Below are 23,665 nucleotides of genomic sequence, written 5' to 3' on the forward strand. Positions count from 1 at the left end.
TTATAAGTACCATTATTTTTTCCCCCAAATTTTTACTGATCAGCATACCTAACTTTGGTTCGCACAAGTCACTCTTTGGAGTATGAAACTGGGTTTGAAACTGGTTTGAACAAACCCAAAGCTTCTGGCTCCAGAACCTGAGTGCTTAACTACAACAGGAAACAGTACAATTTTAAAAGAGCAGAATTTAGACAAGCAGATAGGCTGAGGCTGCCACGTTCATCTTCCTGCCTGGAACAACAATACAGGACAATTTGGAGAAGATAGCAGTTAAGAAAGGGAATGTTCAATTGAAAAGCCTTGAAAAGCCACCGCTGTTATGGCAACCATTCGTAAACTTTCTCTCGGGTGCCTCTCCTCTAATAACAGCATATCTGTCATCTTTACCCTTAAAGTCATGAACTTTTTAGACGGAAAAAAACAAAATACATTATTTTTCAATAATTAATGCTATTGCCCAGTTGCCAGAGAAAAAGCTCTCTGGCCTTGATCTTCTGGGAATCTCTTTTTCCAGGCCGTGCCCTTAACGCCAAGGATCTCTGCGACGAAAAGAAATGAAGAGGGCAACCCAATGCAACCTAGCTGCAACTGATCCTAAAAATCTGCAGTTCCTAACTCTGAATCTTTATCCCCTCTTCTTAACAACCTTCCCTCAACCCTTCCCCCTCTCCCATTCCGGTACTAATACCACCTGGAACTTCCTTAGGAACATAAGACCAAATAACAACAGCTGAGATAACAGCGTCACCTCCAGTCAGGTCCACAGACTGCGCTCTGAGGCCACGGGCTCCTTTACTCCAGATTCTAAACCCGGCTTTGGCGCTACCAGGCCTCAGACAAGACATCAGGCCTCGCGCCCACTCTCCGCACCTCCCCCTCCTCAGTTTCCACACCACATCTCCTCAAAAAGGCCGGATCTCCTACAAAGACCTCCTAAAAGCCCAGTCACTTGGTCCAGAAGACTGTGGTCCTGCCCTCTGGGTATCCCGGGATCTCCTCCTTCCCCAGACGCCAATTGAAGTCCGCTACCTCATTCCCGCCGTGCGTTGCTCCACCAAAGAACTGGGCCCCTAGCGCGTTACCTCAGAAGCGCGGCCTCCGGGGGGGTGCGTGCGTCGCAACGCGTGAAGTTGGCGCAGGGACCCGGAGCCTCGCGGCCAAGGGGCGGGGCGCCCTTCTCCAGGAAGCCAATCAGCGCCCAGTGGGACGGCGTTCGGCTGGCGCGGGGCGGAGTCCGTAGTGGCTGCACTGGCAGCAGCCAGCGCAGCTGGTTCAGGCTGAGTTGGCAACTGGTGGTCGGCGCTAGCGGCTGAGGGAAAGTCAGAGCCGCAGGAGAAGAATGAATGGAGCAGCTGGACCTTCGCATATTGACAGCCGCGAGCGAGTTCTCAAATTAGGGGGCAGTTTTGAGAAGCAGCCTCGCTGCGCCTTCCACACTGTGCGCTGTGAGTGAGGACGCCCGAGGGGAAAGGGAGGAGTTCTGGTTTTGGGGGTGCAGAAACACAACCCTCTCCAAGTCGTGTTCGAACTGATCGTCTTATCCTGTGGGAGAATGTGGTGCCCTGCGCAACCCGCTGCTTTAGCCGGAAATTGCTAGGGGGCTGGTGGAAGCAGGCGGATGGAAGCCGCAGGTGTGGGTAATTCTAAGTGGAGTGATTTAAGGGAGACCAGCAGGGCTTCCCTGGTGGCTGAGACGGTAAGGAATAGGCCTGCAAAGCGGGAGACCTGGGTTCCATCCCTAGGTTGGGAAGATCCCTGGAGGAGGAAATGGCAACCCACTCCAGTATTCTTGCCTGGAGAACCCCCATGGACAGAGAAGCCTGGCAGACTACAGTCCATGGGATCGCAAAGAGTTGGACACGACTGAGCGACTAAGCACAACAGCAGGTAGAAAGGGACGGTATGTGGGGTAGGTCTGGAGGCGACTATGGATGGAGTCAGAGCTGACTGGTGGACGATTCAGAGGTGGCAAGGAAGGTACAGTTGACCCTTGAACCACGCAGGGGTTAGGGGTGTCGATCTCACACAGTGGAAAATCCACTTATTGCTGTCTCTGCCTCAGAAACCAGGGAGTCGACACACGACTCACCCGAGGTCCAGAAGCTGAAGCCGTTGGGTAGAATCAGACTCAAACTCTAGTGTTTTGATTCCATATATGTGACCTCTAAAGGAACACATACTTCTCCTCATACTTCATTAATTTAAAGATCTCTAAGATGAAAATACAGATACTCTATTTAGTGGGTGGAAATTCCGCATGTAAGTGGACCTGTGAATCTCAGCCTCGTGCGTGTTACTCAAGGAAAAACTGTAGTAAGGTGACAAATGGATGGGAGGCAAAGGAAAATGGGAAAGAAAATGCCTTTAGGTTGGTAGGGAAATATTCTTTCCTGTCTTCACTTTTGGTGTCTCTGACTGATGGGGGTTCTTATTTAGTGTATTTCTGGGGAAAGATTTTGGATCATTCTTATATCTATATCTCTTTTGGACCCCTGATTTCATTCAATCATTTGTCAAATACTGATGATCACAGTATTGAAGGGTGCACTATTAATTTATTAGAAAGCTCTTTTGTCCTCTGAAACTAGTTTTGATACATTTTCCTCTTTTATGTTGTTGAGGTAGGAAATAGAGCTCTTTTGCTGGATGGTGTAGATTCCAGGAAGGAAATCATAGTATATTATGATTTGGTATGTAAAACATTCATTCTTTGCATAATAACCCTCATAGAATTATAGAGTGGGAAGGAAACTTTGAGATCATTGAGTCATAACCTCTTATTTTTCTGTGGCAAAATTGTAAAGTAGGTATTTTTTCACTTCCTCTTACTACAGTACCCTTCCTTAGTGTCTCATCATTCCACCCTTCTCAGTCACTCTGTTGTAAGACTGTTTTAGAGATCTTTATAGTTTTTGCTCTGAAGTGTTTCATGCTTTGTTAAAACTCACATTCTCCTTAGGTTTACTTAGTTGTACACAATCTAATTATGGTAACTCACAGTGAAGATATCAAGAGCCTACAGGTTTAAATTTCCAAGGGTATATTTTTACATTTTATGAAAGGGTTTTATTAAGCAAAATTAATATATAGTTGATAGAATAAATGGGAGTGTATTTGCAAACAGATCTTTAACACTGACACTTCTTTACCACACTTTGTCTAGTGAGACAGCTAGTTCTGGCTGTGCAGTTTCTCTCCTTCTTCAGTTCCATTTTCCAAAAGTATGGTAGAGTTTTATCTGGTTTCTCTACACCTTTCTCTCAAATAATATCTTCCTTCTCCTTTCCTCTTCTTTGTCAGGTTTCCAGTCATCATAGTATTAATTTTTTTTAATTATGTTTTAAGATTATACAAATTTGCTGAAGACTCGATTTTCATGACACTTGGGTATATCTTTTTAAGGGCATAAAGCCCAAATTAGTGAAAAAGAAATAGACTTTGAAAAGCACTTTGCAGATGCCTTAAAGTCTTTTGTTTTTAAGAGTTCTCAAAATGCTGGAATTGTGTCTTCAGAATCAGAGTATTGGATGATCCAGTTGCAAGAATGAAAATAAACAAAACAGCAACAGTAATAACCACAATAAACCTAGATGTTTGAATATACTTTTAATCCTGTGGAAGACATTAGAAAGGTGTTCAGCCCTTAGTTTTTTCTTGTTGAAGCAGACAGAACCTTTCATTACTCAGAGTAAGTGATGAAAACTATAGACTTTCTTACAGGCAAGTGGACATGAATTGTTTATTTATTTTAAAAAAATTATGCATTTTCTTTCTGGAAAACAAAAAATGCTTATTATTTTTAATTATCACTACTGTACATAAAGATATATTTTCTTCTGAAGGAGACTGATAGAGAACTTTATTTTTAAAAAAACATATTCATGTTTAAGCTCAGTAATGAAGTAGAACAGAAATACACACATAATACATTAATTTCAACTTTTCTATTAACTATGTAATTTAGAACATTCATTTTAAACTGCTGAGCTCATCTTATCTATAGAATGAAGTAATAAATTCAGCATTCTCTCATTTTTATTAAAATTATGAAATATTCTTAAATTGATAGATATGTGAAAAATGCAATATTTTCAGTATCAGTTTTACATAATGCTCAAAGCTTTCATTTATCCCCTAAATGTAAAATATCTTTATAATCAGGTAAGGTTGTGAAATACATATTAAAAGTATCATAATTTGTAAGAATATATTTTAGCATTTTTAAATAAATAAAAACCATTTATTTAAGAAGTTTTTATTGAAACAAAATTGACATATGTTAGTTTCAGGTGTCCTATATAATGACTTTATATTTGCATATATTATGAAATGATCACCACCATAAGTCTAGTGTCTGTCCCCATACAAAGTTATAATAATATTATTGACCATGTTCCTTATGCTGTGTATTTTATCCTCAAGACTTGTTTATTATGTAACTGGAGGTTTGTACCTCTTAATCCCCTTCAGGGTGGGCCTAATTTATAACAGACACTCAAATCAGTATGACTTAGAAGAAAGTAGTATTCTGTTTTTAGGTAATTGGGTAATTATGCCTGTTCAATACACTTAGGTTTTGGAAAAACCTGGATGTGAATTCTGACCCTCACCACCTATATATGTAATATAACTTTGGGAACATTCTCTGAGTTTTCAGTCTCAGTTTTTTAACTGTAAAATGATAATAATAATAGCATTTACATTTCAGAATTTCAGAATTAAATAAGGTAGTATAAACAACCTAGCACAGTGTTTGGTACATGATAGAGTATAAATAGTAGTCACCGTTATTCTCAAAGGTTATATTCAAATGTGTATGACGAGTGCCAGAAAATGTAATTTATTTAGACTTTCAGAAAGCATTTATCAGGGCTTGGCAGTAAAACCTATCAAAAGATAGTTGGCATGTGGTAGGGAAGATGTGGGGTGCTCTATAAATGATAAACTAAATGCTTAACTGCAGATGCCTCACGGGGTAGAAGAGTGTGAGCAATAGGACTTACTAGAACAAGTGCTGAATTTGGGCTAGCACTAGTTTTACAATTTATATCCAGATAAGTGAATAAAGATGGAAATTCCTAAGTTTGTAAATGACACCATTTTTTGCTGTCATAAAATGATGAGCTCATGGACAGTGACTGCAGGAAGACTGTGACACCAAGTGGAGCCATTCCCAAAAGTGGTTGTTAAGCTTTGGTGTGAGCAAACATTAGAGAGTACACTAATGAACATACGATTAAAATTTATATTTACAGTAATGTTCTTCTGATTAGTGTGGTATAATGGAAAGGGTATGCGTTTTTGAGTTAGTTGAATTAGTTCAAATCCCAGGAAATAAATTTATGATACTAATTGTGGGCTTTTTTGTGAAGACACTGACATTGTGTGACGCTCGAGTCAAAACAGTCAAAAAGTAACAGAAAAGTATTGAGAACAAAACAGGAAATGTTTTTCTACTCTTAATGTGGTATAAGTAATTGTGTTGTAAACTTGAAGAAAATAATACAGTCAAAGGAAATCCAGAGAAAATAAACAAATGATAAAATTAGTAGTGGGGTTTCCAAACCAAGAAAAGCTGAAAGGAATAAACTTTTTAGTCTGGAACCATAGCAATTTAAACATTAGAACTTTTTAGTCTGGAATCATAGCAACTTAAACATTAGAAAACATATGAAAAACATGACATGAGATTATTCAATAAATTCTGTAATTTTAGAGCTCTATTTAACCCCTTGAAACACAAAAGTTGCGTACTTTAAAAGAAATTTGTTGTGTGAGGTAAATAAAAGATAACACACAATATAAACAAGAAAAAGTGGAATTTATTAATTCCAACAGTAATCATTAGAAATGTAGATAGGTTCAGAATAGTGTTATAAATAGTGTTAATAGTGTTATTGGTTATAAATTCCAGCTTATAGTTAAGCAAAGCTACAGATATGTTGAGTACATTTCTATATGTTATGTGTATCTCATATGCTATAGGCATTTATTCATGGGCTTGTGAATCCCTTGAAATTATATAGTATTTGATATGTTTTTTCATAAATTCATTTTTATGCAGACAGGATCTATAACTGGTCTATAATTTTCATCAGATTCCCAAAGGGACTTATGACTATTGCTCATCTCCTATCACCAGCCCCTAGAAACACGCATATATACAAAAGTTCAGAGCTGTGGATCTAAGGCAAAGAAACCATATAATATAGAAGGGTGGAGTATAATATAGAATGGTGTGGTCACTCACCTAGAGCTAGACATCCTGGAGTGTGAAGTCAAGTGGACTTAGGAAGCATTACTGCAAACAAAGCTAGTGGAGGCGATAGAATTCCAGCTGAGCTATTTCAAATCCTAAATGATGATGTTGTTAAAGTGCTGCACTCAATATGCCAGGAAATTTGGAAAACTCAGCAGTGGCCACAGGACTGGACAACGTCAGTTTTCATTCCAATCCCAAAGAAGGGCAATGCCAAAGAATGTTCAAACTACCATACAATTGCACTTATTTCACATACTAGTAAGGATATACTCAAAATCCTTCAATCTAGTCTTCAACAGTATGTGAACTTGAGAACTTCCAGATGCACATGCTATATTTAGAAAAAAGAGGAAGAGCCAACATTTGTTGGATCATAGAGAAAACAAGGGAATTCCAGAAAAACATCTACTTCTGCTTTTTTGATTATGCTAAAGCCTTTGACTGTGTGGATCACAGCAAACTGTGGAAAATTCTTAAAGAGATCAGAATACCAAACCACCTTATCTCTCTCTTAAGAAACCTGTATGCAGGTCAAGAAGCAGCAGTTAGAACCAGACATGGAACAACTAATTGGTTCTAACTTGAGAAAGGAGTACATCAAGGCTGTATATTGTCACCCTGCTTATTTAACTTATATGCAGAGTACATTATGCAAAATGCCAGACTGGGCCAGATTCATAGCCCTTAAAAGCCTGTGAATAAATGCCAGACTAACGGCAGAAACTAAAGAGAAACTGAAGAGTCTGTTGATGAGGGTAAAAGAGGAGAGTGGAAAAGCTGGCTTGAGACTCAACATTAAAAAAAATTAAGATCATGGCATCTGGTTCTATCACTTCATGGCAAATAGAAGAGGAAAAAATGAAAACAGTGACAGATTTTATTTTCTTGGGCTCCAAATTCTTTACAGATGGTGACTGCAGCCATGAAATTAAAAGACACTTGCTCTGTGGAAGGAAAACTGACAAACCTAGATAGAGTATTAAAAAGAACAGACATAACTTTCCCCCAAAAGTCCATATTGTCAAAGCTATGGTTTTTCTGGTAGTCTTGTATGGATGTGAGTATTGGATAGTAAGGAAGGCTGAGCACTGAAAAATGGTTGCTTTTGAATTGTGTTGCCAGAGAAGACTCTTGAGACTCCCTTGGATTGCCAAGAAGATCCAACCTGTAGATCCTAAAAGAAATCAACCCTGAATGTTCACTGGAAAACTGATGCTGAAGGTGAAAGTCCAATACTTAAACCTGATGTAAACAGCCACCTGATGCTGGGAAAGATGGAATGCAAAAGGAGAAGGGGGAGACAGAGGATGAGATGATTATATAGCATCACCAACTCAGTGGTTATAAATCTGAGCAAGTTCTAGGAGACAGCAGGGGACAGAGGGGCCTGGCGTGCTGCAGTCCATGGGGTCACAAAAAGTCGAACACAACTTAGTGACTGAACAACAAGAAGAATAGTGGCTTGAGTTCCTGAATTACCTTTTACTGGCTTCATTACTTAGAGGAGTTCACCATCAGTTAAATTTGGGTGAGCATATTAAAAGCAAAATGTTGTTGTGAAGATCGAAAGTGATGATATATTATAAAGAAAAAGAATCAGTTTTTAAACACTAAAATAGAGATTATAGATTTATAGCCTACTGGCAGATTTTGACTTTACAGATGTCTTGTTTGACCCCCACAGATGTTGTTTTAACATGAGTTAGTTGAGAATCCTAAAAATCAAGATCCTTTATACAAAAATATGGATCACGAGTGTCAAGTTGGTTTATTTCTCTTCCTTCGTTTTTATTTCATCACAACAAAAATTTGGAACAATGGACTAAACCCCATTCCAGGCACACCCAGGAGAGCTCACAGATATGCTACAAACTTAACCACAGAGACTATTCCAACTCCTGCACATGAGCCCTTGGCACATAGTGGATACAAACTAACCATGGGCACTTCTCCAAGCAACCTTAGGCAGCTAGGAGCCCTTTAAGGATTCTAAATATTCTACACATACATATATCTGATCATAACAGATGGAATTATGAGAAGACATACACAACAAAGTCTGTTGTTATATAACTTGCAATTGCCAGTTGGCCTTGAGTGTATGCCCATTTGTATTTCCTTTCCTTGACTGGTGGTGGGTACAAGCCCTATTTTGCACTGGGAACAACCAAAAGAAGGAAATAGGAAGTATAAAAAGAGGGAAGCTAACAGGGATGAGGAAGACAGCTGCTTTGGGGTCAGCCTGCTCCCATGTCTTGGGAGTGTGTCTAATAGAAGATCTGTCTGCTTGAGTGGAACTGAGCTATAACTTGTCTGTTGTTTTAAACCCTTTAGTCCATTGTTCCAAATTTTTGTTTTAGAGATCAGCTTGCATCCTTTTTGGATAGGCCACCCCTCATTGCTCATGCCCAACTTCTTACCTAACACCAGCTTCTCTTTTGAAAAAATCAGAAGATAACTTGACAACAGTGAAGGAATTCTGTATCAGAATTATTATCAAACATTGATGTATACTGATGTGAATTAGTTTTAAGTGATTTTCATGTCTTAGTTTTTTAAACTTATTTATTTTTAATTGGAGAATAATTGCTTTACAATGTTGTGTTGGTTTCTACCATACATCAACATGAACCAGCCATAGATCTACATATGTCTCCTCCCTCTTGAACCTCTCTCCCACCTCCCATCCCGTCTCAACCTTCTAGGTTGTCACAAAGCACCAGGTTTGAGTTCTCTGCGTCATACAGCAAATTCCCACTGGCTATCTGTTTTACATATGGTAATATATATGTTTCAGTGCTCCTCTCCCAATTGTCCAACCCTCTCATTCCCCCGCTATGTCCACAAGTCTGTTCTCTATATCTGTGTCTCTATTCCCACTGTGCAAATAGGTTCATCAGCATCATTTTTCTAGATTCCATGTATATGTGTTAGTGTGCAATATTTGTTTTTCTTTTTTTGACTTATTTCACTCTGTATAACAGGCTCTAGGTTCACCTACCTCATTAAAACTGACTCCAATGCATTCCTTTTTATGGCTGAGTAAATTCCCTTGTGTGTGTGTGTGTATATATATATGTGTATATATATATATGTATATATATATATATATGTATATATATATATCACAACTTCTTTATCCATTCATCTGTCCATGGACATCTAGGTTCCTTCCATGTCCTAGCTATTGTAAATAGTGCTGCAATGAACATTGGGGTACATATGTCTTTTTCAGTTATGGTTTTCTCAGAGTATATGCGCAGGAGTGGGATTGCTGGTAGTTCTACTCCTAGTTTTTGTTTTTTTTTTTTTTTTATTAGTTGGAGGCTAATTACTTTACATCATTACAGTAGTTTTTGTCATACATTGAAATGAATTAGCCATGGATTTACATGTATTCCCCATCCCGGTCCCCCCTCCCACCTCCCTCTCCACCCTATCCCTCTGGGTCTTCCCAGTGCACCAGGCCCAAGCACTTGTCTCATGCACCCAACCTGGGCTGGTGATCTGTTTCACCCTAGATAATATACATGTTTCAATGCTGTTCTCTTGAAACATCCCACCCTCACCTTCTCCCAGAGTCCACAAGTCTGTTCTATACATCTGAGTCTCTTTTCCTGTTTTGCATATAGGGTTATCGTTACCATCTTTCTAAATTCCACATATATGTGTTAGTATACTGTAATGGTCTTTATCTTTCTGGCTTGCTTCGCTCTGTATAATGGGCTCCAGTTTCATCCATCTCATTAGAACTGATTCAAATGAATTCTTTTTAATGGCTGAGTAATATTCCATGGTGTATATGTACCACAGCTTCTTCATCCATTCGTCTGCTGATGGGCATCTGGGTTGCTTCCATGTCCTGGCTATTATAAACAGTGCTGCGATGAACACTGGGGTGCACGTGTCTCTTTCAGATCTGGTTTCCTTGGTGTGTATGCCCAGAAGTGGGATTGCTGGGTCATATGGCAGTTCTATTTCCAGCTTTTTAAGAAATCTCCACACTGTTTTCCATAGTGGCTGTACTAATTTGCATTCCCACCAACAGTGTAAGAGGGTTCCCTTTTCTCCACACCCTCTCCAGCATTTATTGCTTGTAGACTTTTGGATAGCAGCCATCCTGACTGGCGTATAATGGTACCTCATTGTGGTTTTAATTTGCATTTCTCTGATCATGAGTGATGTTGAGCATCTTTTCATGTGTTTGTTAGCCATCTGTATGTCTTCCTTGGAGAAATGTCTGTTGAGTTCTTTGGCCCATTTTTTGATTGGGTCATTTATTTTTCTGGAGTTGAGCTGGAGGAGTTGCTTGTATATTTTTGAGATTAATCCTTTGTCTGTTGCTTCGTTTGCTATTATTTTCTCCCAATCTGAGGGCTGTCTTTTCACCTTGCTTATAGTTTCCTTTGTTGTGCAAAAGCTTTTAAGTTTCATTAGGTCCCATTTGTTTATTTTTGCTTTTATTTCTGAAATTCTGGGATGTGGGTCATAGAGGATCCTGCTGTGATTTATGTCGGAGAGTGTTTTGCCTATGTTCTCCTCTAGGAGTTTGATAGTTTCTGGTCTTACATTTAGATCTTTAATCCATTTTGAGTTTATTTTTGTGTATGGTGTTAGAAAGTGTTCTAGTTTCATTCTTTTACAGGTGGTTGACCAGTTTTCCCAGCACCACTTGTTAAAGAGGTTATCTTTTTTCCATTGTATATCCTTGCCTCCCTTGTCGAAGATAAGGTGACCATAGGTTCGTGGATTTATCTCTGGGCTTTCTATTCTGTTCCATTGATCTATATTTCTGTCTTTGTGCCAGTACCATACTGTCTTGATGACTGTGGCTTTGTAGTATAGTCTGAAGTCAGGCAGATTGATTCCTCCAGTTCCATTCTTTCTCAGGATTGCTTTGGCTATTTGAGGTTTTTTGTATTTCCATACAAATTGTGAAATTATTTGTTCTAGTTCTGTGAAAAATATCGTTGGTAGTTTGATAGGGATTGCATTGAATCTATAGATTGCTTTGGGTAGTATAGCCATTTTGACAATATTGATTCTTCCAATCCATGAACACGGTATATTTCTCCATCTGTTTGTGTCCTCTTTGATTTCTTTAATCAGTGTTTTATAGTTTTCTATGTATAGGTCTTTTGTTTCTTTAGGTAGATATACTCCTAAGTATTTTATTCTTTTTGTTGCAATGGTGAATGGTATTGTTTCCTTAATTTCTCTTTCTGTTTTCTCATTGTTAGTGTATAGGAATGCAAGAGATTTCTGTGTGTTAATTTTATATCCTGCAACTTTACTGTATTCATTGATTAGCTCTAGTAATTTTCTGGTAGAGTCTTTAGGGTTTTCTATGTAGAGGATCATGTCATCTGCAAACAGAGAGAGTTTCACTTCTTCTTTTCCTATCTGGATTCCTTTTACTTCTTTTTCTGCCCTGATTGCTGTGGCCAAAACTTCCAAAACTATGTTGATTAGTAGTGGTGAGAGTGGGCACCCTTGTCTTGTTCCTGATTTCAGGGGAAATGCTTTCAATTTTTCACCATTGAGGGTGATGCTTGCTGTGGGTTTGTCATATATAGATTTTATTATGTTGAGGTATGTTCCTTCTATTCCTGCTTTCTGGAGAGTTTTAATCATAAATGGATGTTGAATTTTGTCAAAGGCTTTTTCTGCATCTATTGAGATAATCATATGGTTTTTATCTTTCAATTTGTTAATGTGGTGTATTACATTGATTGACTTGTGGATATTAAAGAATCCTTGCATCCCTGGGATAAAGCCCACTTGGTCATGATGTATGATTTTTTTAATATGTTGTTGGATTCTGTTTGCTAGAATTTTGTTAAGGATTTTTGCATCTATGTTCATCAGTGATATTGGCCTGTAGTTTTCTTTTTTTGTGGCATCTTTGTCTGGTTTTGGAATTAGGGTGATGGTGGCCTCATAGAATGAGTTTGGAAGTTTACCTTCTTCTGCAATTTTCTGGAAGAGTTTGAGTAAGATAGGTGTTAGCTCTTCTCTAAATATTTGGTAGAATTCAGCTGTGAAGCCATCTGGTCCTGGGCTTTTGTTTGCTGGAAGATTTCTGATTACAGTTTCGATTTCCTTGCTTGTGATCGTTTTGTTAAGATCTTCTATTTCTTCCTGGTTCAGTTTTGGAAAGTTATACTTCTCTAAGAACTTGTCCATTTCTTCCAAGTTGTCCATTTTATTGGCATAGAGCTGCTGGTAGTAGTCTCTTATGATCCTTTGTATTTCAGTGTTGTCTGTTGTGATCTCTCCATTTTCATTTCTAATTTTGTTAATTTGGTTCTTCTCCCTTTGTTTCTTAATGAGTCTTGCTAATGGTTTGTCAATTTTGTTTATTTTTTCAAAAAACCAGCTTTTAGCTTTGTTAATTTTTGCTATGATCTCTTTAGTTTCTTTTGCATTTATTTCTGCCCTAATTTTTAAGATTTCTTTGCTTCTACTAACCCTGGGGTTCTTCATTTCTTCCTCCTCTAGTTGTTTAGGTGTAGAGTTAGGTTATTTATTTGACTTTTTTCTTGTTTCTTGAGGTAGGCCTGTAATGCTATGAATCTTCCCCTTAGCACTGCTTTTACAGTGTCCCATAGGTTTTGGGTTGTTGTGTTTTCATTTTCATTCATTTCTATGCATATTTTGATTTGTTCTATGATTTGTTGGTTATTCAGAAGCGTGTTGTTTAGCCTCCATATGTTTGAATTTTTAATAATTTTTTTCCTGTAATTGAGATCTAATCTTACTGCACTGTGGTCAGAAAAGATGACTGGAATGATTTCAATCTTTTTGAATTTACCAAGACTAGATTTATGGCCCAGGATGTGATCTATTCTGGAGAAGGTTCCGTGTGCACTTGAGAAAAAGGTGAAGTTGATTGTTTTGGGGTGAAACGTCCTATAGATGTCAGTAAGGTCTAGCTGGTCCATTGTGTCCGTTAAAGTTTGTGTTTCCTTGTTCATTTTCTGTTTAGTTGATCTATCCATAGTTGTGAGTGGGGTATTAAAGTCTCCTACTATTATTGTGTTACTATTAATTTCCTCTTTCAAACTCGTTAGCGTTTGCCTTACATATTGCGGTGCTCCTATGTTGGGTGCATATATATTTATAATTGTTATATCTTCTTCTTGGATTGATCCTTTGATCATTATGTAGTGTCCATCTTTGTCTCTTTTCACAGACTTAATTTGAAAGTCTATTTTATCTGATATGAGTATTGCGACTCCTGCTTTCTTTTGGTCTCCGTTTGCGTGGAATATTTTTTTCCAGCCCTTCACTTTTAGTCTGTATGTGTCCCTTGCTTTGAGGTGGGTCTCTTGTAGACAGCATATATAGGGGTCTTGCTTTTGTAGCCATTCAGCCAGCCTTTGTCTTTTGGTTGGGGCATTCAACCCATTTACATTTAAGGTAATTATTGACAGGTATGGTCCCGTTGCCATTTATTTTGTTGTTTGGGGTTCACGTTTATACCACCTTTCTGTGTTTCCTGTCTAGAGAAGATCCTTTAGTATTTGTTGAAGAGCTGGTTTGGTGGTGCTGAATTCTCTCAGCTTTTGCTTGTCTGTAAAGCTTTTGAGTTCTCCTTCATATCTGAATGAGATCCTTGCTGGGTAGAGTAATCTAGGTTGTAGGTTATTCTCTTTCATTACTTTAAGTATGTCCTGCCATTCCCTTCTGGCCTGAAGGGTTTCTATTGATAGATCAGCTGTTATCCTTATGGGAATCCCTTTGTGTGTTATTTGTTGTTTCTCCCTTGCTGCTTTTAATATTTGTTCTTTGTGTTTGATCTTTGTTAATTTGATTAATATGTGTCTTGGGGTGTTTTGCCTTGGGTTTATCCTGTTTGGGACTCTCTGGGTTTCTTGGACTTGGTTGGTTATTTCCTTCCCCATTTTAGGGAAGTTTTCAGCTATTATCTCCTCGAGTATCTTCTCATGGCCTTTCTTTTTGTCTTCTTCTTCTGGGACTCCTATGATTCGAATGTTGGGGTGTTTCACATTGTCCCAGAGGTCCCTGAGGTTCTCCTCATTTCTTTTGATTCTTTTTTCTTTTTTTCTCTCTGCTTCATTTATTTCCACCATTTTATCTTCTAACTCACTTATCCTATCTTCTGTCTCTGTTATTCTACTCATGGTTCCCTCCAGAGTGTTTTTGATCTCATTTATTTCATTATTAATTTTTAATTGACTTTTTTTTATTTCTTCTAGGTCCTTGTTAAACATTTCTTGCATCTTCTCAATCTTTGTCTCCAGGCTATTTATTTGTAACTCCATTTTGTTTTCAAGATTTTGGATCATTTTTATTATCATTACTCTAAATTCTTTTTCAGGTAGATTCCCTATTTCCTCCTCTTTTGTTTGACTTGGTGGGCTTTTTTCATGTTCCTTTAGCTGTTGGGTATTTCTCTGCCTTTTCATCTTGTTTAGATTGCTGTGTCTGGAGTGGGCTTTCTGTATTCTTGTTGTCTGAGGTTCCTTTTTATTGTGGAGGTTTCACCCAGTGGGTGGGGTTGGACGATTGGTTTGTCAAGGTTTCCTGGTTAGGGAAGCTTGTGTCAGCGTTCTGGTGCATGGAATTGGATTTCTTCTCTCTGGAGTGCAATGGAGTGTCCAATAATGAGTTTTGCGATGGGTCTCTGTGTTAGGTGTGACTTTGGAGAGCCTGTATGTTGACACTCAGGTCTATGTTTCTGTGTTGCTAAAGAATTTGTGTGGTATGTCTTGTACTGGAGCTTATTGGCTCTTGGATGGTGGTTGGTTTTGGTGTAGGTATGGAAGCTTTTGGATGGTCTCTTATTCCGTAATGTTCCATGTGTAGTCAGGAGTTTTCTGGTTTTCTCAGGATTTGGGCTTAAGTCTCCTGCCTCTGGATTTCAGTTTTATTCTTCCAATAGTCTCAAGACTTCTCCAACTATACAGCACTGATAATAAAACTTCTAGGTTAATGGTGAAAAGATTCTCCACCGTGAGAGACAACCAGAGAGGTTCACAGAGTTACATGAAGAATAGGAGAGGGAGGAAGGAGATAGAGGTGAGCAGGAGGAGAAAAAGGGGACTCAAGAGGAGAGAGACAGATCTACGCAGTTATCTGTTCCCAAAGTGTTCTCCGTAGCCCAGACACCCACAAAGATTCACAGAGTTGGATTGGGAAGAGAAGGGGAATGGAGGAAATAGAGGTGTTCTGAGGTAGAAAACAGTCAAAAGTGGGAGAGTAATCACCACACTCCTGAATAGAAATGGGAACTGAATATTGGATTCTTAAATGACCAAAATTTATATCACATACTACTGAAAGACAAAGATTGAAAATCTAGTGTAGAGGTTAGACTCTTTGAAATACAATATTTAAAAACAAAAACACCAAAAAAATTTAGAACTGTGAAGTTCGGTTTAAAAATAGGGTTTCTCTCTCTCTCTTTTTTTTTTTTTGGCAAGGTTATAGTGAAATGAAAATGAAAGTTAAGGAATAATAGAGGAGTATTAGAGGACTTTAAAAGGAAATAGGAGAGAAAAACAAGAAAAAGAAAAAAAGAAAAAAAAATTTTTTTCCCTAATTAAAAAAATCGTAAAAATATATGAAAATGAAAGTTGAGGAGTAATAGGGAATTTTAAAAGAAAATAAAAGAGAAAAAATAAAAAATAAAAAAAAAGGAAAGAAAAAAAATTTTTTTTAATTAAAAAAAATATATGTACATATATATCTAGGAATTTCTCTGGCGTTGTTGCGGTCAGCGTAGGTTCAGTTCAATTTCAGATAGCTCCTCTTTCCAGCTTACACTTCTCGATATCTGTAGGCCCCTTCCTGTGTAGTCGGTGTTACCTTCAGGGATTTTAATCTGTTGCACAGGTCCTTTCTGAAGTGGTTCCCTTTGTTTATTTGGCTTCTGTTTGCCGTCTCTTTGGTGCCTAATTTCCGCCCTGACACAGGCGGGCGGAGGTGATCTCTTATTTAGGTTCGCTAGTTCAGTTCAGTCCTGCAGACAGACACCGCTCTGTGTGGATAGCACTCACCGTGTTCCGGCCACACTGGGTTTGCCCCGCTCACGGGTGTCAGTGCTTTCGCCGTCTACACTGCTCAGGCTCCCGGCTGCTCTATATGGAGCAGGCCCTGCGTTGAGTGCGGTTCCAGTTTTTGGGTACTCCACAAAAGCGCAGATTTGGTTGCTCCTGCGTTTTGTGCCTTCCCCGGCCTGAGCGGCCCAGGCAGCCAGAGGCTTGGGCACAATCTCCCCGGGTACGGCGCGCTTTTCCCCTCTGCGGCCCCAGCGCTCGCCGCCAGTCGGGTCTCAGGAAGTCTTTAGATAGGAACCGGGGGCCTGTTTGCAGTGTGGGAAGGGGTGGCTTCTCAGGGGCTAAGTTTGCCCTTTTCCCCTCCCCCCTGCCTCCTACCTCCAGCGGGGATGGGCCGGCTCTTCTCTGGAGATTCTCAGTCCCTTTGTTTTGCGAACCACCGGCAGTGTGTTCGGGCCAGTTAATTTTGTCCCTTGCTATCCCACAGTTTAAAAAAGCTCCCTCCGATTGCTCTCAGGGTCTTCGGGCCGGTCCTTACCCTAAGCAATGCCGCCCACTCCTCTCCGTTCCGCCCCGCTTGTTGCTGGCGGGTACGGGCGTCTGGGGTACTTTTCTGCTGGGAGTTGCTTTTAGGCACGTAATCTGTGGGCCTTGTTTAATTTTTCCTCCCAGTTAGAATGCCGAAAACTTCCCCCAGTCCCGCCAGTGAGAGGGTTTCCTGGTGATTGGAAACTTCCTCTATTAAGACTCCCTTCCCGGGACGGGTCTCCGTCCGTAGCTCTTTTGACTCCCTTATTATCGTTTATATTTTGTCCTACCTCCCTTCGAAGACAATGGGCTGCTTTTCTGGGCGCCTGATGTCCTCTGCTAGCGATCAGAAGTTGTTTTGTGAAATTTGCTCAGCGTTCAAGTGTTCTTTCGATGAATTTGTAGGAGAGAAAGTGGTCTCTAAGTCCTATTCCTCCGCCTAGTCCTAGTTTTTTAAGGAATCTCCATAGTGTTCTTCCTAGTGGCTACATCAATTTACATTCCCACAAATAGTGCAGGAGGGTTCCCTTTTCTCTACACTCTATCCAGTATTTATTATTTTTATATTTTTTGATGATGGCCATTCTGACTGGTGTGAAGTGATAACCTCATTGTAGTTTTGATGTGCATTTATCTACTGATAAGCAATATTAAACATGTTTTCATGTGTGTATTAGCCATCTGTATGCTTTCTTTGGAGAAATGTCTGTTTCAGCTTTTTGATTTGGTGGTTTGTTTTTCTGTTCTTGAGCTATATGAGCTGCTTGTATATTTTGAATATTAATCTTTTGTCAGTTGTTTCATTTGCTATTATTTTCTCTGATTCTGAGGATTGTCTTTTCACCTTTTTTATCATTTCCTTTGCTGTGCAAAAGCCTTTAAGTTTAATTAGGTCACACTTGTTTATTCTAGTTTTTATTTCCAATACTCTAGAAGGTGGGTCATAGAGGATCTGCTGTGATTTATGTCAAAGTGTTCTTTGCCTATATTTTCCTCTAAGATTTTATTGGTTTTGGTCTTAATGTTTAGGTTTTTGATCTAGTTGAAGTTTCTCTTTGTATTCTTTGAGGTTTCTAAGCTTGTTTAGTATGTGAAATACTTATATCTCAGCACCCTAAGTTCCATCTAGGTGATATATTTTAATGACATACTTTAATCCAAAATGAAAGCTTATTTTAATTTCGTGTGAAGTGGCAGATTTGGTTAAATTTACACATTTTTTTAGTGGTGTATATATCCATAAGAAACTCAAGCTGTTAAAATAAATAAGCTTTCTTTAAAGTTTCCCCATGAATATGTGTTTGCTGTGTTTTCATTCATTTTGTATTCTGCTAGGATAGCAGAATTCCTTGGTTCCCTGTTGGCTCAGAATAAAGAATCTATCTGCAATGCTGAAGACCAGGGTTTGTTCCCTGGGTTGGGAAGATCCCCTAGAGAAGGAGATGGCTACCCACTCCAGTATTCTTGCCTGGAGAATTCCATGGACAGAGGAGCCTGGTGGGCTACAGTCCATGGATCGCACAGAGTTGGACACAACTGAGCAAATAACTCTCTCACTTTTCCACAGGACAGAGGACAAGTGGTAGCAGGAGACCAAGGTGGTTTAAGAAGAATTTAGGGGAAAACAAAAACCTGAACATAACGAACTGTGGAAAGCTATTAAAGAGATGGAAATACCAGACATCTTACCTGTCTCCTAAGAAACCTGTATGTGGGTCAAAAAGCAACAGTTAGAACCCTGTATGGAACAACTGATTGGTTTGAGAAAGGAGTACAACAGGGCTGTCTGCTGTCATTCTGTTTGTTTGACCTATACACTGAGCACATCATGAAAAATGCCAGACTGGATGAGTTACAAGCTGGAATCAAGATAGGTGGGAGAAACATCAGTAACCCAGATATGCAGATGATACCACTCTAATGGCAGAAAGCAAAGAGGAACTAAAGAGCCTCTTGATGAGGGTGAAGGAGGAGAGTGACAGAGCCGGCTTAAAACTAAATATTAAAAAAAAGTATGATCGTGGCATTGGGCCCCATTACTTCATGGCAAATAGAAGTGAAAAAGGTGGACATATCGTGACAGATTTGCTCTTCTTGGGCTCTAAAATCACTGTGGATGGTGACTGCAGCCATTAAATCCAAGGACAATTTCTTCTTGGCAGGAAGGCTATGACAAACCTAGATGGTATGTTGAAAAGCAGAGACATTACCCTGCCAACAAAGGTCCATATAGTCAAGGCTATGGTCTTCCCAGTGGTCATGTACAGTTGTGAGATTTGGACCATAAAGAAGGCAGAACGCCAAAGAATTGATGCCTCCGAACTATAGTGCTAGAGAAGACTCCTGAGAGCCCCTTGGATTGCAAGGATACCAAAGCAGTCAATCTTGAGGGAGATCAATCCTGAATACTCATTGGAAGGACTGATGCTGAAGCTGAAACTCCAGTATTTCGGTCATCTGATATGAACAGCTGACTCACTGGAGAAGTCCCTGATACTGGGAAACATTGAGGGGAAGGAGAAGAGGGCTTCAGAGGATGATGTGGTTGGTATGCGTCACAAATGCAATGGACATGAACTTGGGGAAACTTTGGGAGATGGTGAAGGGCAGGGAGACCTGGCATGTTGCAGTCGATAGCGTTGCAAAGAGTTAGACACAACTGGGCGACTGAACAACAACAACAAAAACCTGAAAGTTGAAGATGTTACACTGACAATTGGTTTTAGCAAATTGTGAAGACACTGACATTATTTCATTTTTAGTGGTGGAACATCTTAGTTTGGATCATCTTGATATAAACAGATTCTAAGGCATCATGATGTGAGGAACACTGTTTTAGAGTGTAGTTATTTTTTTTCTCAGAATTATATATACAGAAAAACTGGATTGTATTTTATTTGTTTTTAATATTAAGACTCTTCTAATCCATTTTAATTACTGGCTGCTGGAAAATGATTTATCACTCTGAAACAATCTCAGTTTTTGGTATTCAGGTATTATTCCATCTTATAAAAATCTGTATCTGTATGTATTTTTAGATGACTTCAAACCTGCCTCTATTGACACTTCTTGTGAAGGAGAGCTTGAAGTCGGCAAAGGTGAACAGGTGACAATTACTCTACCAAATATAGAAGTGAGTATATATATTACTATTTAAACTGAAGAGATTTTTTATAGGATTTTTACTAAATTTAAATGAAAATAATTGCACAGTTAATATAGTGATAATCTGTTAATTAATAAATACAGCAAAGCAAAAGATCTTAAACTATCTTAAATAAAACAATCTTAAAATGCTTGAAACCTTAAACTTTACTTTGTAATTTTCAAGAACTATCTTATTAAATGATATGAAGCAATTAGAAATCTAAACATATTTATTAAATCACTATTATGAACCGGATTTTGTACTACAAACTAGGAATAATAGCATATCCTCTGCCACCTCGTCCTAATCTGTTATAGCAGACAGGCACATGAACATATAGTGCTGTAGATTAGAGCTCTGAAAAAATTCTGTTTAAGCACGTGAACAGAATTAAATGCTCTGCCTGGTGGAATCTTGAAAGGCTTCACAAAACAGATGCTATTTGGGCCAAGACTTAAAGGACAAGTGGAATTTCACCAGTTATAAGAGGAATAGAATATTTTAGGCAAAAGGAACAATATGTGAAAGGTTTCTGTGGAGAAAGGACTAGAATTTTGTGACTAAATGAATGCATGTAGTAAATTACAGAATGATGAAAAATGATTGATATGAGACTGGAAATGTAGATTGGGGTCAGATTATAAAGAATCTTTTAGTTGTAATATAGAATTTGAAGTTTATCCCATAGGTATTAGAGAACCACTAGAGGTTTTTAGAGTTCCCCTGATGGCTCAGTGGGTAAAGAATTTGCCTGCAAATCAGAAGTCACAGGAGACAAGGGTTCAGTTCCTGGGTCAGGAAGATCCCCTGGAGAAGGGAATGGCAACCCTCTCCAGTATTCTTGCCTGGAAAATTCCATGGACAGAGCACGGAGTTGCAAAGAGTCTGAGCATGAGTTAGTCATGACTGAGCGAGTAACACTTCACTTTCAGAGGTTTTTAAGCAGAGAATTAACATGGTTAGATTTGTGCTTTAGGAGTGATTTTAGCAATAACTTACTTAGGGAATGGGTTGGTAAAGAGAGAGACTAGGTCAGGGGGCCTTTACCAAAAGTTTTGCCCATTTCAAAAGTCTTCAGATGTTATCAAATACTGTTTACATTGTATGCTCTAGTTTTCTCAATCCTTGAGTTAGAAATTTCTCAGCATTAAACTTGTTTCTTTTATACTCACTTGATCTATTCTCAAAGAAAACCAAGATTGTAAATTTATAGTTTAACATAGAAAACACCAGACTTTCTGAGATTTTTTTCCTTTGTCTTATTTAATTTTTGTAATAGGAATGGTTTTGTGCTAGTTCATCCACATTCTCTAATATACATTTATGAGATGGCTTGTCATGTTTAGAGATATAGCATGTAAGCTCTCTATCCTCTATCTAGCCTTCCATCTTTTTCTTTTTATCAGCCAATACTATGTATTGAGACCTCACTTTTATGTCAGACTGTATCAGTTGGTGCCTGTGAAGTTTTCCCTAATGTTAATTAAATTCATGGGGGCATTTTATTGTATGTTGCTCATGTGCTCCCTTAGAAACTGAAGGAAATGAAAAATAGATTTCAGTGTGAAACAGTGTAGATAAGTAAGGCTTTGTTTTACTCTGTTATTAAAAGTGTTCAGATTCTGGTATCTCTAAAATAGTTTGGAAATTAAGTACCCAGTAATCTAAAGCTTTTTTTGCTTTGTGAGGTTTATTAAAGAAAAACCTAAATTTAAAATTTCTTGAAAAACATCAGGTGGTTTTTTCCCACATAGTATACAGCACAGCCAAAAAAGAAAAATACAGAGGTAGACTAGATGTGGTAGGTGTCCTAAAAAAATATTACCATTTAATGAGAAAGATAGGAGATAATTGATTAAAGTTTCATAATGTAAGGACTATCATAAAGGTATGCACAGAATATTATGGGAGTACTAAGGAGAGATCATTCAGCCTGGAGAGGGAAAGGAGACATTGGGAATGCTGTCTTGGAAGATGAGTTGAAATTACCCAGGTGAAAGAAAGAGAAGGACCTCTAGGCAGAGAAAAGAAAGATATGGGCTACAACAAAGCAACAAAAAAGTCTGTTACACTTGAAGAACTACATATAGGCCACTATGGCTAGGTAAAAAAGGGTGCCTATAAGGACATAGTGGGAGATGGAAAGATATTTAGGAATCAGATAAAGAAGGGCCTATTGTGTAATGTGAAAGAATTTGAATTTTATCCTGTACTGTGACTCTCACATAGCTGGAATGGAAAAGAATTTTTAAAATTACTGTTTGCCAAAGGCAGTTTTTTGTTTTTTTTTTTCCCTCTAGGGCATACAGTGTGTAAACAATTGTGAATAAGATTAGAAATTATATTCTCAAATTTTGTGGGGTTTTCCTCCTTCATTGGGCTTCCCTGATAGCTCAGTTGGTAAAGAATCTGCCTGCAATGCAGGAGACCCCGGTTCAATTCCTGGGTCGGGAAGATCCCCTGAAAAAGGGAAAGAATACCCACTCCAGTATTCTGGCCTGGAGAATTCCATGGACTGTATAGTCTATGAGGTCACAAAGAGTCAGACACGAATCCCTTTCACTTTCACTTTTCCCCTTCATTAGAGAACTTTAACTAGGTAGGAGCTTTACGTTTCTTCACTTTTCTTAATTTTGTGGGTGTTTGTAGAAATGTATTGATTATTAGTTTGAGGCATTTAGATTCTCCTATTTTCTCTATCAACTTATTTTCATCATCTTGGTGAAAATGCCTAGAAGCTTGGAGGCATTCCATAAAATAGAACTTTTATTATTCTTTTAAGAATACCTCAAGGTTCTGATGGTTCTTTGATAGGGTGAATTTTCTCATTTTCATTTTTCTAGGTTTTCTTTGATAGTATCAAATAGAAGGAATGAATGAAAATGAACACTTTTAAGGGAGTCAGCATTGGGCATTTACAAGCCTCTCAATTTTACAAAAAAACTCTCTATGGTTGACTGCTATAAAATTTCAAAATGTTGAATTTTGAAAGGAAAAAAGATACTTGACTGCAAATGATTTGTCACTGGTGCAGTCCAAGCCTGGGATATGTTTAGTGTTATCTTGTGAGGTACTTTTGTAGGCTTCAGTGAAATAGCCCACAGGAAACTTCCAGCTGCATGTCATATTATGCAATGAATGTGTGTCTAGTGGTTGCTCAACAACTCTAGCTCTCAAACCCTGGACATGTGAGAGTTCCATATATCTGATGGCTACATGCCACTTTAGATGACCCTGTTGGTCAAAGTCCCTACCAAGATGAATATAGTCTGTTTCTTTGGTTTAAGTTTACATAGCTCACTTAACAAAGTAGCCCACCACATTCTTTGGACTTTAGCTTATTTTAGGACTAGAGCCCTATTTTAATGTCCTATTACAATTATACTTTCAAATGAAGTATATCTTTTATCATTGTATAATAAACATTTTTACCTTGTTTTTGTGATTTTAAGCCTAAATACCACCTTGTTTAATATTAATTTTGCCACCTTTGCTTTCTTTTTATTTGCATGTTCATGGAATCTTAGTATCTCTTACTTTTATTTACTTACATATTTAAGTATACCTTTTATTAATGGAATATTCTGTGTTTCAGTCTTAAACCTAATTTGTACTTTCTATTAAGAGAATTCTATCCACATTTAGTTCAAAGTTGATATCCTTGATTTTTATTTCTATCATGTTATAGTATATATACAAATA

General features: G+C 38.3%; 2 protein-coding genes across 9 annotated transcripts in view; one reads left to right on the forward strand and one right to left on the reverse strand.

The window, feature by feature from the left end:
* IQCB1 (IQ motif containing B1) overlaps positions 1-1,137 on the reverse strand; it is a 41,581-nt gene extending 40,444 nt beyond the window's left edge. For 2 of the 6 annotated variants that reach the window (XM_070466049.1, XM_070466048.1), the window contains exons 1-2: positions 1,030-1,132; positions 49-149 (exon numbers count right to left, since the gene is read on the reverse strand). The gene's annotated coding sequence lies outside the window, so the exon portion shown is untranslated. Of the gene's footprint in view, positions 1-48; positions 150-748; positions 1,004-1,029 lie in introns of those variants that run through there. The other 4 variants (XM_020916367.2, XM_020916373.2, XM_020916368.2 and 1 more) reach the window with 3 other exon arrangements.
* Positions 1,138-1,233: 96 nt separating this feature from the next.
* EAF2 (ELL associated factor 2) overlaps positions 1,234-23,665 on the forward strand; it is a 62,220-nt gene continuing 39,788 nt past the window's right edge. Inside the window, exons 1-2 of one of the 3 annotated variants that reach the window (XM_070466050.1) lie at positions 1,234-1,445; positions 19,854-19,948. In XM_070466050.1, the coding sequence (XP_070322151.1) occupies positions 1,340-1,445; positions 19,854-19,948 (201 nt within the window). In that variant the 5' untranslated portion in view covers positions 1,234-1,339. The remainder of the gene's footprint in view (positions 1,446-19,853; positions 19,949-23,665) is intronic. The other 2 variants (XM_070466051.1, XM_020916376.2) reach the window with 2 other exon arrangements.

Source organism: Odocoileus virginianus, chromosome 4 (genome assembly GCF_023699985.2).
Source record: "Odocoileus virginianus isolate 20LAN1187 ecotype Illinois chromosome 4, Ovbor_1.2, whole genome shotgun sequence".
In the NCBI taxonomy this organism is placed as follows: Eukaryota; Metazoa; Chordata; class Mammalia; order Artiodactyla; family Cervidae; genus Odocoileus; species Odocoileus virginianus.